We start from the raw sequence: 14,004 nt of genomic DNA on the forward strand, positions 1-14,004 counted from the left end.
ACCTCCAAAAGAAATTTTAAAATCTAACGTCATTTTTCAACTGCTGGATCATGAAAATCATTTCTAGGTCCACAGATTTCTATCTCATACACTAAATGAAATAGCATATTTTGGATTAAAATAAACAAGCTTAGAGAAGAACGGAACGATATTTTTACAGTCAAGTGTTCTAACTAATATCGGAATCGAAAGAAACCTCTCTTAAGTAGTTTAAGGTCTAGCTAAATTATTTAATTTAATGTACTGACGAAACAACACAACCCTAACTGAAAATGTTACGAGTCTATTATGTCATTGTTATGGCCGAAACATTATTAGATAATTCATTAAACGATGCAAAGTATATAAATAATGTAGTGAACAATCGAAATGAAAAGTTGAAGAATCAGATCCCAAATAAAACGTGAATTAAAATAAAGCTTAATGGTTAAAATACTGTTGTCCCCTCTCTGTGAGTCATTGGTTTTCAAATAATATCCGCGCGTTTAACTATACTATTTCATTTTATAAAATAATTTTTACATACCACTTCTCGTATAAAATTATTTTTTAAAATTCACTTTCATTAAAATTTTAGCTTTTAGTATCAAAACAATTGTTTGAACCTTTTTATTGGTTATTTTAGGGTATATATCGAAACAGTATTACCTTTAGAGCATACAGTCTTTTTTAGATCTGAAAAACCTTCATTTTTGCCCGAGTTATAAGGAAAACAAAAAGTATTAGGCGGCCATCTTTTGATCTGCCATTTTGGATGGAAGCTCACATGGGATCTTAGGGGACTTTTTAGGATTTACTCTACATGCTATGAGGAACTAATTCTGAAAATATTTCTTCATTATAAATTTGTGGTGCAAAAAATACTAAATTTACTGTGCTAACACGAATTGTGACGGGAAATGAAAATTTACCGTAACGTGAGATTGTGTTTCGCCCTTCTAATCCGTCTGCATCGACTTCGAAAGTTCAACTCAAAAAGGTGATTTGGAGGAATTTTCGGGGGGTCCTACTATTGCCATTCAGCCAAACTAACAGTGATACGTCTACAGTTAGGCTACACTGAAATTTGGTAGCAAAGCGGCCAAATCGCATCAATCGTTAAGGTCTTCCTCCTGATAATGCCAGACCACATGCTTCCGTCACCACTTGCCATAAGCTACTGGGCTGTGTTTGGGAAGTTTTACCCCACCTTCCCCATTTTCGTGACTTGACATCAACGGATTATCATCTATTTTGAGCATTGAACAATTCCTTCAGTCAGGAAATCTTTGGTTGTCTTAATGGTGCGAAGACTGCCATGCGGACTCGAAACCACCGGAATTTTTCCGCAGTGGGATTTATCTCCAAACTAAGAAGTGGGAAGAGATCGTGGATAGCAATGATGATTATGCACAATAATAGGTAGTGTTGATTTTTCTCTTAAGTAGGTAATACAAATGGATAGAACCACCTATGTATTCTTTAAATGGCGTTCGTTCACTAGAAAAAATGTAAAGGTATATCAGTCGAATAAGTTTTGATTAGATATTGAAAAAAATGGCTCCAACTTGCCGAACTGTATAGTCAAAGTTGGGTCTGTTAGTCGGGCCCATCCAATGTGCTTCTTCAAAAGTGCCCCAAGCTCATTAAAGTTCAACCACTTTCCATTATTTAAATGGCGATCATTTTACGTGTTAATTGCACTAGCAGGGAGGGGGCAGGTTTTGGGGTCAATACTCCTCTCAAAATCCTTTTTTTTCCCGCATATTGCCAATGCCAGTAAGGTAGTTGATTTCAATATAAAAGCTTTTTTTTTTTAACCAAAAATCCCAACCAGTAGGTCATTTCTGGCTGAGCTACTGCTTACTAGGTTTTCTATGTATAAACGCAACATTATCTGATTTATCTTAAATGCAAGATAAAGAATGCAGGGTCTGTGAGGGTAAAATGAAGCAGGAGATAAATGGAAATAAACTCGATTACCGTAACTTGTAATCATCTTTGAAACTAAAGTGTTGAAAAGTGAAGACTGGGTAACATATAGAAAAGGTTCTGACAGTTTCCAAAATCCTATGTAGGCGTCATCCTTGTTTGAAGTGAAAAAAGTTGTTGTAAAAAGTGGAGTGATCTAACATTTTCCTCTCCAGCAGGTCTACAAATGCGAATGAACTGGTTTCAACTCGTTTCATTTGTCACTGTGTAGGTTACTACGAACTGGAAGCCTCAAATTTCACCTTTCCTGCTATTTTTGATATGCAACTAAATCCATCATCTACCCCATAAGTTCTCAGCTCTAAGGCAAACGGAAGCAGCTAGTTTTTCAATCTTCCTGTTTTCATACAAAATTAAATTTAAATGACACTAATGCGTTTGTTTTACAAAACTTGATGAATAATTTATTTTTTGTATGATTTTTCTTTTTGATGATTTCAGCTTAGATTTGGAAGATTCAGCGGCCACGGAAGTCTTGCAGGAGAAAGAAGTTTCTTAAGTGATCGCGATTATCTACCTGATGGGGAAATAAATGGAGTGTTTCCATTTACCTTCTAATCTCTGAGGTAAAAGGAAAGACGCTGGGGTAAATGAGAACACTTTTTAAGAGTCATAAAGACCTTGCCTCGCGTTCAATCTTCGAGTTGAACCGAACCATTGCTTCGGTCACTCGTCTGGTCTGCTAATTCTATATTAGCTGCCAGTTTGTTTCGCACTCTTGGCTTCCTTAAGAGGTTTTCCATCTCCAGCTGAGTCACTTTCCTATGCCGGGCCGATGAGTGCTAATAAGCACGAAACTGTAGTCCCTCGGCTGGAAATGACCGAGTTGGCGGTGTATTTCACGTAGTCATTAAGACAGTTTTCTTTTTTAAAAACTCACCGAGAGTGTAGTTTTCAACACAAGGGACAAAAATTTTTCCCTTGTTTCTCTTCTGTAGTAGTCCGAGTTCTACTGCAATTGACCCCGTCTATTTTGAGAGATTTGAAAAAAGCAGCAATCTAACGCCATGTCTATTTGTCAATCCATTTCCTATCCTATGTCATTTATCAAAAGGGTTTCCAAACCATTCGGATTATTGCTTCGAATGAGAGACCAACTGGAAGCTCATGGGGATGAAAAAGGTGGGCAGCAGAGTTCTGCTGCAACGGTGGCTCGAAATTGGGTGCGATAATAACTAGCATTTACTTTCGAGAAAGCATAGGGGGGAAATGTTTTCGCTTCGAGCGCTTTTGACATCCGCTAGTCCACTTGAACGCTGATAAATGCTGTCATTGCTTTTGGCAAACTAGATCAGCTCTTCCCAACCTAGGGGTAATTACCCCAACAGAAGTAAAATAGGATTTTCAGAGGGGTAAAGATAAGTACAAGTTTGGGAAGATTGGGTCATCGTTCAGTCACAAAACAAAATTATTAACAGAATGATGTGTAGGGAAAGGCAAAATTTTCCGCACTGCCTATTTCGCTTACAGTTTTTAAAAGTAAAGTCATTAAAATGATTGTGCATTGTTTAAAACTGCGTTGTTTCCATTCTTTAGAGGATTTAGAAGTAAGTCCTCATTTTAATTGAAAATGTAAGGAAATATTTTCTAAAGACACAAAACCATTTCATTAATTTTTTACAAGGGTACTTGTCTATTATCTGTGTGTTTTTATTATTTAGGATTAAAATTCGCGTTTAAGAAGAAAAATCTACTTATAATACGTTAAAATATTAAACAAATTAGTCTAATCTTTTGAAGGGGAAAAATAATATTAACTCCTTCACAAATTGATGTATTTGGTGATAAGCAGGGCCTGATTACTGAATAAGGCAATTAGGCCATGGCCTAGAGTCCCCCAATTGACTGAAATTGTTCTAGCTAATGGCTAAAACTGTAAGGTTTGTCTAAACTGCCGCGTCAAGCACAAAATTGGTATGTGCAGCTGAGTTCAAAATGAGAAATGGCTGATTCAAGTTTTTCCCCTCCATACAGTTGATCTAGATGCTACCCTTTCAAAAATACTTTTCCAACTTTTCCTATCCGCAAATGATCAGAAAACACTGTATTGACTTGAATGGTACCACATAGAACCACTTGGAGACAATAACTCAATTTTGACAAAAACTGCAGATGCGGTGATTGTATTCAGCAAGGAAGTACATGTGCCTCCCCCCCCCCCAAAAAAAAAAGGATTTGGCCTATCGGTTCCCGATATCTTAATAAGACCCTGGTGGTAAGCAGTATTTTCATTTTTCAATGCGTCTCCCTTCTCTTTGCGTTTTAAAATAGATTACACTCCAACCAGAAGACAAAAAAAAAAAAAAAAAAAAAAGGGGGGGGGGATGAAAATTTAAGAGAGAAAAAAAGATTAGGCTCCGTTCCCACGAAAAAAAAGGCTACTTTCACGGTTAAAGTTACCAAGCAATGGAAAATAGTTTAAAGAAACGTTAATACAGATTCAAAGGAAATAACCAAAGCTACTCCTAATATTACGTGAGTTTTAAGTTGTTAATTGAAAAAGGTTTTCTTAAGGTCACTCATTTTCACAAATGGAAAAAAAAAAAAAAAAAAACGCTTCCCAAAAAAGAAAAAAAGAGTGCTATTTGTTTAAAACTTTGTAGGGAGAAAGGGAGAATTATTTTCTCTATAATTGTCTTGTTTAAAAGTTCTCTAAAGTCTGTTAACCAAGTGCACAAAAGTCTAAAGGTAACCAAGCTTTGTCTTTGTCTTCTCGTTTTAGTTCGTCAGATTCACGTGATTGATTTTAGTAAATTGCGTAAGTCGTGCAAAAAATAATCGGAAATGTATGATTTTTACGATTTCTAAATGCCTTATGTATTATTTATGATAGTTGTTAAGTGTAGCAGAGATTAAAGTGTATATTACGCGTAGCTTCAGAGTTTGTTATGCATGGAAGCTCAGCTCCTACAGTTCTTCTTCAGTCCCCACTCCCCCCCCCCGTGTATCAATGTCAAAACTGATAAATAGTCTATTTTTATGAGAAATGTTTCATCATCATTGATGCTAATTGGAACAGAGAGAGAGAGAAAATTTGAGAGCAACTTTCTATCCTCTGCCGGCGTCAAGGAACTAAGCACAATCCTAATTGCCGTCATTTTTCGTTTTTACACCTTTGCTTTTTCTTTCATGTTCCAACATTTTAGAAAGCTCATGGACCGCCTTTTTTTGCTATTTCTGTCATGATTCGCGTTCAAACTAAAATCTCAGCTTTATTTAAATTGGCTTTTATTCAACAACTATATAATTATATTATTAAAACAGTGTTGATTTTGTATAGTATTGCTTTCTGTCTGCGGATTTCAAACCTATTCTTGCCGTCTGCATTTATAGTAAAAACGTTCCTGTGCTCAAAAAGTTAACACGGCGCTCAGCTAAAATGCTTCTCTTTTTATTTCTTTTAAGTGCTTCAAATTTAGACCAAATTTTTATTATTTACGTACGAATATACGCTCTGAACAATAGAGGGTTCTTTTTGTTAGACATTCAGCCTGGACCGTCGTTCCGAATTTTTTCAGGGGGTTTAAAGAGTGTGAACTCGATAAAAATTTTATCAGGAAACATAAAAAACAACGCCTACTTATGTGTAAAAACATTAAATCTTTCAAAGCCCTCCCCCCCTCCCCCCGCAATGGCGATCTTGAATTAAGCCGTGCGTAGCTGTCTTCATATAGTCTGACAACGTTTAAATGAATCATTAAAACAACTCTTGTGAAATACTACAATATAATTATTTATAATTGATAACATTATTTTGTTGAACTACTTCAACAAAGTGAATTCGTCTTTCTTGACGTCGAATCAACTTTCATTCTTTCAGTTTAAAAGCCTTACGGTCCCTTAAACACCAGTAATATCAATTTCTGTGCATAGCATGAAAATGACTGAATGGAATAAAATCATATTTTGAATATCACAGTATAAATGCTTTTCGAAACTTTTTTTTTAATGGAGTTTCTGAGTATGTTTTTTTTTTAAACGAGAATTTTATAATTCTTGAATCAAAATAATTTGATATTTCTGGGAACTCAAATCGATTTCATTATTAGACTGGTTCATATTTTGACATAGAAAAATGTCAAAATAGTACTTACAACGTCAATAGATGCGAAATTAAATTGATTGCAACAGACATACCAGTTTCAAATCCGTAAAATTTGTTTAATAATTTTAAATGAGCTAAGATGACCGCCTCAACAAAATTTTAATGCTAGAACTTTATAGGGTACATTATTCCTGAAAAATCGACTCGCTTAATTTGTCTCTCGTCTAAATAGTGTTCAATTCAAATTAGTTTCAATTTTTTCCGTTTTTTTCCGTTCTCGTAGGAAAGAGTGGTGATGAATGAAACGTTTTTTTCTTTTTTTCCGTTTCTTTTTGTAACTTTTTCGATTGATTAGAATATTTTTAAATGCCGAGGATAGATACAATATATATTCAGAAGTGAAAAAAAACCCTTTAAAATTTAAAAAAAAAAATACTCGTAATGAAGAGTAATAAAAATAATTGCTAAAATGTTTTTTCCCAGTCATCTCCATCTACGGGATTGAATGGTGAAAATGAATGGAACCTTATTTTCAAGCAAGAAAACAATATATGAAATAAATAATTCTATTTATATGCTGAATACATAAGTGACACAAGAGTATCGTGTTCGAAACTTGTATAAGTAGACCGGAACAAATAATTTCACTAATGATCCAAACATTTTAAAATAGTTAATAAACTTCAATTTTTCCAAGATATTTATAAAACAAAAATAAATGAAATTTTCAAATTTCTTTGCACGGAAGGCAGCCATAGTAACAGATTAAGAAAAAAAAAAAAAATGAAACGGATGGTTGTGTATCATTCATCCCTCATGTATCCATTCGTAGAACATTTTGGACTATTATTCGACGAGAGGTAGACACTTGAAAAACGGTCATTATCACTAAATTTCCGTCAGCTTAACTAAATTTGGCCAAGATAGCATTTATACTTCGACTGCTGTTAAAAATTGCTACAACTTCAGAAATAATATATTTCACTCCTCTGTTCCGGTAGTACCAATTTAAAAGAATTTATAGACGGAGCGTAAACCTATTGTTTAAATAAACTAAAATGTACATTCTATTATATTTTTGTAGGAACAATAAAATATAAAAACATCTCCAAAATGAGTGAAATTTAAAATTGTGTAAAAATGAAATGATTTTTTTGATGGGAACACTTATCAATCTGCGTCCTTTAAGAGTACCCTGTTAAAAATTTTCCGAAAAATTTACGGTAATTGTTACTGGCATCTATGTTGCCAGTAACTATTACCGTAAAAATCAAAGGTTACTGTAAAATTTTACTGTTTCCTCGGTAGGCCGCAGCAACCTACCGAGGAGCTGGGATCGCTTATTTCTCCGGTATAAATTACCTTAAAAATCAGCGATGCTGTCAGTCCGACATTTTACAGTAACAATTACCAGAAAAACTTCCTGAATTTTTAACAGTGTAGAAGCCAAGAAGGTAATGCTTGATTTGATGGTCAATTATCCATTTGCATCTTTTTACTTTATTCCTGGGATTTAAAACTTTGGTTTTCAATCGTCGAATCTAAGGAACCATTATATTTCCTAATATGGAGTAGAAAAACTTGTACTCGAAAAATCTCCACACGAACAACATATTTGTTTTTAAATACAAGTAAACTTTGTAGAAAGTTGATATTGTGATATGTAATAGTTCCTCATATTTAAAGACATAAAAATTAAAAGTTGAAAATAACGTTAATAATGGACAAATAAATGCTTGATTTGTGAGAAGCGGATTGAGAAAAAAATTAAAATGTTAAAACCGGGGATGAGACAAAGTATGCTAGTGCGTGCTAGCCCATTTAGTTTATTCACTTATCTTACGCTTTAAGTACAGTCCATCCAATATAACTGTTCGTCGTTTTCAATATCAATTAAAAATGAAGCAACGGATGAGTTTTTTTTTTTTTTTTTTTTTTTTTTTTAACTTTAAATTCAGAAAGGAAAATTCCGAATGGATATAAATATCGTTACTTAAAAACATCCAATATTTTACCGCCCTTTTGCAAACCCGCCAATCTACATTCCCGAATTTTTGTTTCACTTTGTATTTTCTGTGCTGGTTTCACGACAGAGCAAAGCGAATGAAGGCTACAAAGAATCAAGTATTCTAAAGCTTTTTGAATGCAAATCCTAGTTAGGCTATTAGTTGGAGAGCAGCAAAAGCAGCCGCTTGCATAATGAGATAGTTGGATTTGAAGTGTTTATAGTCCCTAATACAAACATAGTCGCCGCGGATGCTAATCCTATTGCTAATGTATACACCATGTTAGCCCTATTATCACCCGCTTCAAACAGCTAATTAGGTGACAAAGACTTAGGAGAAACGCTAGAAGGCGTTTTCTGGCGTTCTTACAAATCATCTCCATTTCGACGCTAATGGACGATTATAAATCTCGTGTTAGTCTTTGCCATCTGTCCTTTTGTTCAGCACACACACACACTCCTCAGGTGGGATTATTCTTTATTTTTCATACACTCAACCTAATACGATGCGTTCAATTGCCCAGACAAATTTTTGACGCTTTCTTAAAGCTCTTACCAACTCTCAAATGACTTTCACGATTTCGCAACAACACTCATTTCATAATGAGATCATACGATTGCTTTCACATGACATAAAAAAGGAAAATCTATATATATAAATATGAATGTTTGTCTGTATGTCATCCATGAACTCAAAAACTACCCGGCAGATTTGGCTGAAACTTTCACCGTTTGTTATTTTTGGTACTGGGAATCTTTATAGACCAGTTCGAAAAAAATCCGATGGATAGTTCCTTTTTTATTCCAATTTAAGTCACAATCCATTGGATAAATACGAATAAAATGATCGGCTGCAGAAATTAATTCGTGTGAAAGATCTCATTGATAAGAAGTTAGCTGTTGCCATTTTTCTTGAGTTTGAACAAATAAATTCTTTCTTTATTGTTTTATGGCTTTTCATGCAACGGGGGGATTTAAAACTTTTTCTATTTGACATTTTTAGCGATGGATTGATCTTGCAAACTGCGTGAGTACAAAATTTGAGTATAGTCACGGCTTCACTTGACACCTGGACCGATTATTATGAAAATTGCTATATATATATGTATTTTTCCACGGAGAAGGTGCATAATATGCTCATTGAAGCCCCTCGCCACCAGGTGGCACTGCAGAGTAGCAACTTCTGCCCCGTTCAACCGATTGTCATGAAAATCAGTATAATGATGTATTTTTTTGTTGGCGTAGCAACGCGCGTCGGGTACAGCTAGTAATGTATAAAAATAACGTTAAATTTATGATTTATTCGGCACAATTTAAAACGATGCAAAAATATATTGCCTAATGCTACACTTAGTACTCGATAATAAAAAAATCTTCTAATGCTATTTATAGAGGGATTTAGTAGGAAAAAATCCTGCTTTAAAAGAGACTTTTGTTATTGAAACTTTAGAAGTTTCTGTTTTTAGAAAGAATAATCTTTGAAATTTCAGTCATTTCCCCCAAACAAATGTTTAAAGAATTGGTAAAATTAAAGAAAATATTCTATATAGCAACAGAGGAGACACAACTGAAGGGGAAAAAAAACTCATTTAGTTTTAAGTAGTACCAGTATGCGGAAAACGGTGATGTTATGTTTTCTGATTGGTTATCAATCTAAATCAATCAGATATTCTAAATGAACTTATTACGAACTCAAAGTGTGAATATTTTTTATGAAATTTGAACGATACTCATTCTATTGTTTATATGTACCGGTTATGAAATCTGAGTGCGAGTTTTGTGGCATTTTGAAATAATATCAAGTACATTTTTTCAATTGTTTTGAGATGCAATGTGGTAATTAATCAGATTAGAAATGCAAAATGTGACGCAATATCTTTACTTTTGATGCTTGGTATCAGAATCTCAGGATCAGAAACATTCGCCTTTTCCACAATTGGAAAGGAAGAATTTTTAAAATTGCATTTATTTCTACCTCAGCTCTGGTAGTTTCTACGGAATTAGAATTATGCTTCTGTAATAAGTAAAAAGAAAAGAAGTATGGAATTATGGCACACGTGGTCATTTGTTTTAAGTTCTGGTCTCATTTTCCACTGTCATAAAAGACTTCTTTAACAATCAATGCCTAATATTTCTCGAATGTAGCATATTAGTGTAAAGTTTCACTGGAGCAAAGCTATTTTCAATCCTCCAGGAATCAGTCCTGGGCGGTCATTCCAAGCTCGTCAGTTTGCGGGATCGAGATTTTCGCTCACGTGATAGGTTGTGACGTAGAAATGTCGCAAAGTAGCATTTTAATTTACTCGAACTTAGCTTGCGGCTAGGTTCGAGTGGATTAGAATGCTACTTTGCGACATTTCTGCGTCACAACCGATCACGTGAGCGAGAATCTCGATCTCGCAAGCTAACGAGCTTGGAATGACCGCCCTGGAGAGTAAGTGACTCGCCACCAGTCTCTCAAGCAGTATGAAAAATGTTCTTTGGTTAAAAACATTTCTTTTGATATTTATTCTGAGCACCACATGTTATACAAAATAGCAAGACCTGCTGAAACAAAAAAAAAAAAAAAAAAAGGCACTCGTGAGACTGCCGACAGAAGTCAAAATTAATTGTAGTTTCAAAAATTAAAATTTAATAATTTGTAAATTCAAAATATCAGATACTGTCTCGTTTTTACGTTTATCAGCAATCCGATTATCAAAAATATATATTTTGCTGTGGAATACTTCAGTTCGTTTATGAAGTAAATAGTGATGCAAATTTTGAAAGTATTTGAAAATAAATTCTTTGTGTTATTCAGTAGTCCGTGTTTAAAAAATAATAAGCAATATACATACTGAACATTCCACGAAATCAATTTACTGCATTACACCTCTTTTGCCGACATGCCGTGAGATTGACCAGTGTGCCGGGAAATTCGAATTTTGAGGCATGCCATATAATTTGGGATTCATTTTAAAAAAAAGGAGGGGGGGGGAGAAAAGTGAGCTTATGGATGAAAAGACATTCGGCAAAAGCCAAATGCCGATTTGTTTGCCCTGCTTTTATGCATTTACACGTAACAACGGCATTAATACGTAACAACATAAGTACAACGATGCACTATTTTATGTTTGATTTGAATCATATGCAGCTGTAATAAACTGGTTCTGCATGTTGATTTGAAAACGTTTTGTTGACGCGTTATTTGAAATTTAATTGTTTTTAAATTTTTAATTCATCGATTTTAAGTTTTATTTTATTTAAAAGTACAAATTTACCAACTACGAATGTTTTTAAAGCCTTTTTAAAGAATAAAAAAACGGATTAAAAAAAAATAATTTAAATCAAAAAATTCAAATTATATTTTTTTTTTCAGAAATATCACGATTTTTTTACACCTTGATCATCATCATGGTAACTAAAATAGGAAATAAAAAACGTTGATTCGAATCCATTTAAATATCTTGTAAAGACTGCATCAATTGTAGTTTTATGTCTCGTTGTGATAAGATTGCAATCATTAGACATCGTTAAATTAAATTCTCTATTTAAAAACTCAATTAATGGTAGATTTTTATCATCTGCAAAGTTGATGTTGATTAACCCACTCAAAACCATAAGCAAATCATCGAAGCTCCTCCCAATTTTATTTTGAAGTAATGCAGAAGCGTCTTTAGAAAAAATAAATAACTTTTCTTTGAAAAATTCTTGTATTGCGTTTATAGACTTAGCCGGTAAAATATTATCAGCAACCATTGCAATTAGCTGTCCATTTGCAGAGTGGCAACGACAAACACATGTATCACCGATATAAGAACCATTATTTCTTTTCCCATCTAAAAAATGCCTGAAGCGTCTAAAGAAGTTTTCTCTTAAAAAATATTTTACAACCTTAATTTTTTTTCTTCTGGAGAAGATATGTACTGACCCGGGTGAGGATCGAACTCACGGAATCGAAGTATGAGACTCAAGTGCTGCTGACAGCGCTACTGAGGTACGCAATTCCCAACGAAAGCAACGCAGTAAATTAACTAAGAAAAGCCGCGCATGCGCTGCATTCCAAATGTCGGTAAAATGAGGTGACGGTTTCGCCACAAATGAATGGTTTTGCCCCTCCTCAAAAATGGTCAACGCGCCTCAAGAAGTTTTCACTTCAAAATCATTTAATGAAACAAACAAACAAAAAAAAAGTTTTTTGCTTCCGGTTTGACGTTCACACGACATGTGTTTTGGAAGGTTAATATATATATATATATATATATATATATATATATATATATATATATATTTTTGCGTAAAGTACCATTTGATGTTGTCGAAAATACGTAACGGGAGTAACAACTGTGTTGTTTCTTTTGCAGGTTTGGTTTCAGAACAGACGTGCCAAATGGCGGAAGCAAGAAAAGGCAGCCGGTGGTCAAAATCAGAACCAAGGGTACAATCCTTACTCTGCGTCACCTTCCGTACCGGCGTCCACCCCCGGAGCTGGCAAATCGTTCGGTTCTTTGGGGTATCCGAGACCCTACGACATGAATCTACTTGGAGTTGCGGCAGCAGCTCATCATCACCATCACCATCAATTCCAGCCACCCTACCTGCCGCCCCCCGGATTGTCGCTCTTCCGACCGGCTCCCAGTTTCTTGTCTCCCAGCAGTTACGCTTTGCGTGATCTTCAGTATTCCACCCTCTTCCCGGCAGCGGCCCTCTCGAGCCCTTATTCTGTGACGGGTCCCTTTCCGCCCACTTCGTTCCAGAGCTTACTGGTCAATTTGTCTGCTCAAAACAGACCTAAGATGAGCACTCCTCCGGAGCTGAGTCCTGTAGCTAAGGAACCGTACCCGGTGTTGTTGACAGCAGCCGCCGTCAGCACTGAACCGGCTCCTGCCACCGTAACTCAGCCTTCTCCATCCCTCTCTCCTACACTTCCTCCACGATCCTCCACGGAATCTCCCGAGTCTCCTCCACCGATTAGTCCAGTAGACATCGATCGCAGAAGTTCCAGCATTGCAGCCCTTCGGCTCAAAGCTCGCGAGCATGAAGTCAAGATGGAACTCTTGAGGAAGGCCAACGGAGAAGTCAGTTGAACTGCAAACTTCTTTCATCGATAGATCCAAATGATATTCATCTTCCAAAGAATACATTCATTTGATTACGGATCGAAGCTTTTGTGACTTTCTATAGCTTGACTTTGAAAAGCCGTCCATTTTAACTGATCAGGATGATAGAGTGAATCCAGTGAATCTTCGTCAAGTTTCGAGAAAGTGTCCGCTTTCTTGATATTGCCTTATATATCAGGGTATCTTGTTTGCTGTATTGTGGTGTTTATTCCGAGTTCCCGGTTTCGAGTAGGTACAATTAGTGTAAAATAGTAAAACAAAATATTAGCAAAACAAGGTGCCTTTTATACCGATCATATGTATTTCTCCAATGTACATTTTCGTTCAAGGAAAATGATGCAAAATGGTGACTCGTCATTTTTAGAGAACTTCTGTCATAGATATAAGTATCGAAATCATTATATTAAATTAAAAATTGCAAAAAAAGCCAATAGTTAAACTGTTATATGCTACAATTTTAAGTGCTATAAATCTATCTTAAAATTTGTAGTAATAATGAATATAAAAGTAATGGCAAGAGGGAAGTAGCTATGAAACACATACTTGGTTTCTCATTCTAAATCTTCAAGCAAATATTGGCATTTTACTGTCATTATAACATTAACATTCCATTTATGGAGTCTAATGAATTTATTCAATAATCGAGGAATGTTTCTTTATTTAATGCGATTTTCAACCTTTGGGGGCTCTGTAAGTAATGCAAAAAATATATTCAATTGATTTATTTTCCTTTTAAAGGGTAACTTATTGTTTTGTCTATTTTTTGCGACTTAAACGCGTGTACAATACCACGAATGGGTTTCAGACTCACTTGATCTATTTTTCCTCTTTTATAGATTTTCTGAGCAGCAAATGCGTTTCCCCTTCCTTCATTTTTGGTTTAG

General features: G+C 35.0%; 1 protein-coding gene across 1 annotated transcript in view; it reads left to right on the forward strand.

Moving 5' to 3' along the window:
• Window positions 1-13,087, forward strand: part of LOC129218596 (homeobox protein aristaless-like) — a 279,444-nt gene extending 266,357 nt beyond the window's left edge. The window contains exon 4 of the mRNA XM_054852914.1: window positions 12,365-13,087. Within this exon, the coding sequence (XP_054708889.1) occupies window positions 12,365-13,087 (723 nt within the window). The remainder of the gene's footprint in view (window positions 1-12,364) is intronic.
• Window positions 13,088-14,004: the final 917 nt, after the last annotated feature.

Source organism: Uloborus diversus, chromosome 3, assembly GCF_026930045.1.
Source record: "Uloborus diversus isolate 005 chromosome 3, Udiv.v.3.1, whole genome shotgun sequence".
Lineage (NCBI taxonomy): Eukaryota > Metazoa > Arthropoda > Arachnida > Araneae > Uloboridae > Uloborus > Uloborus diversus.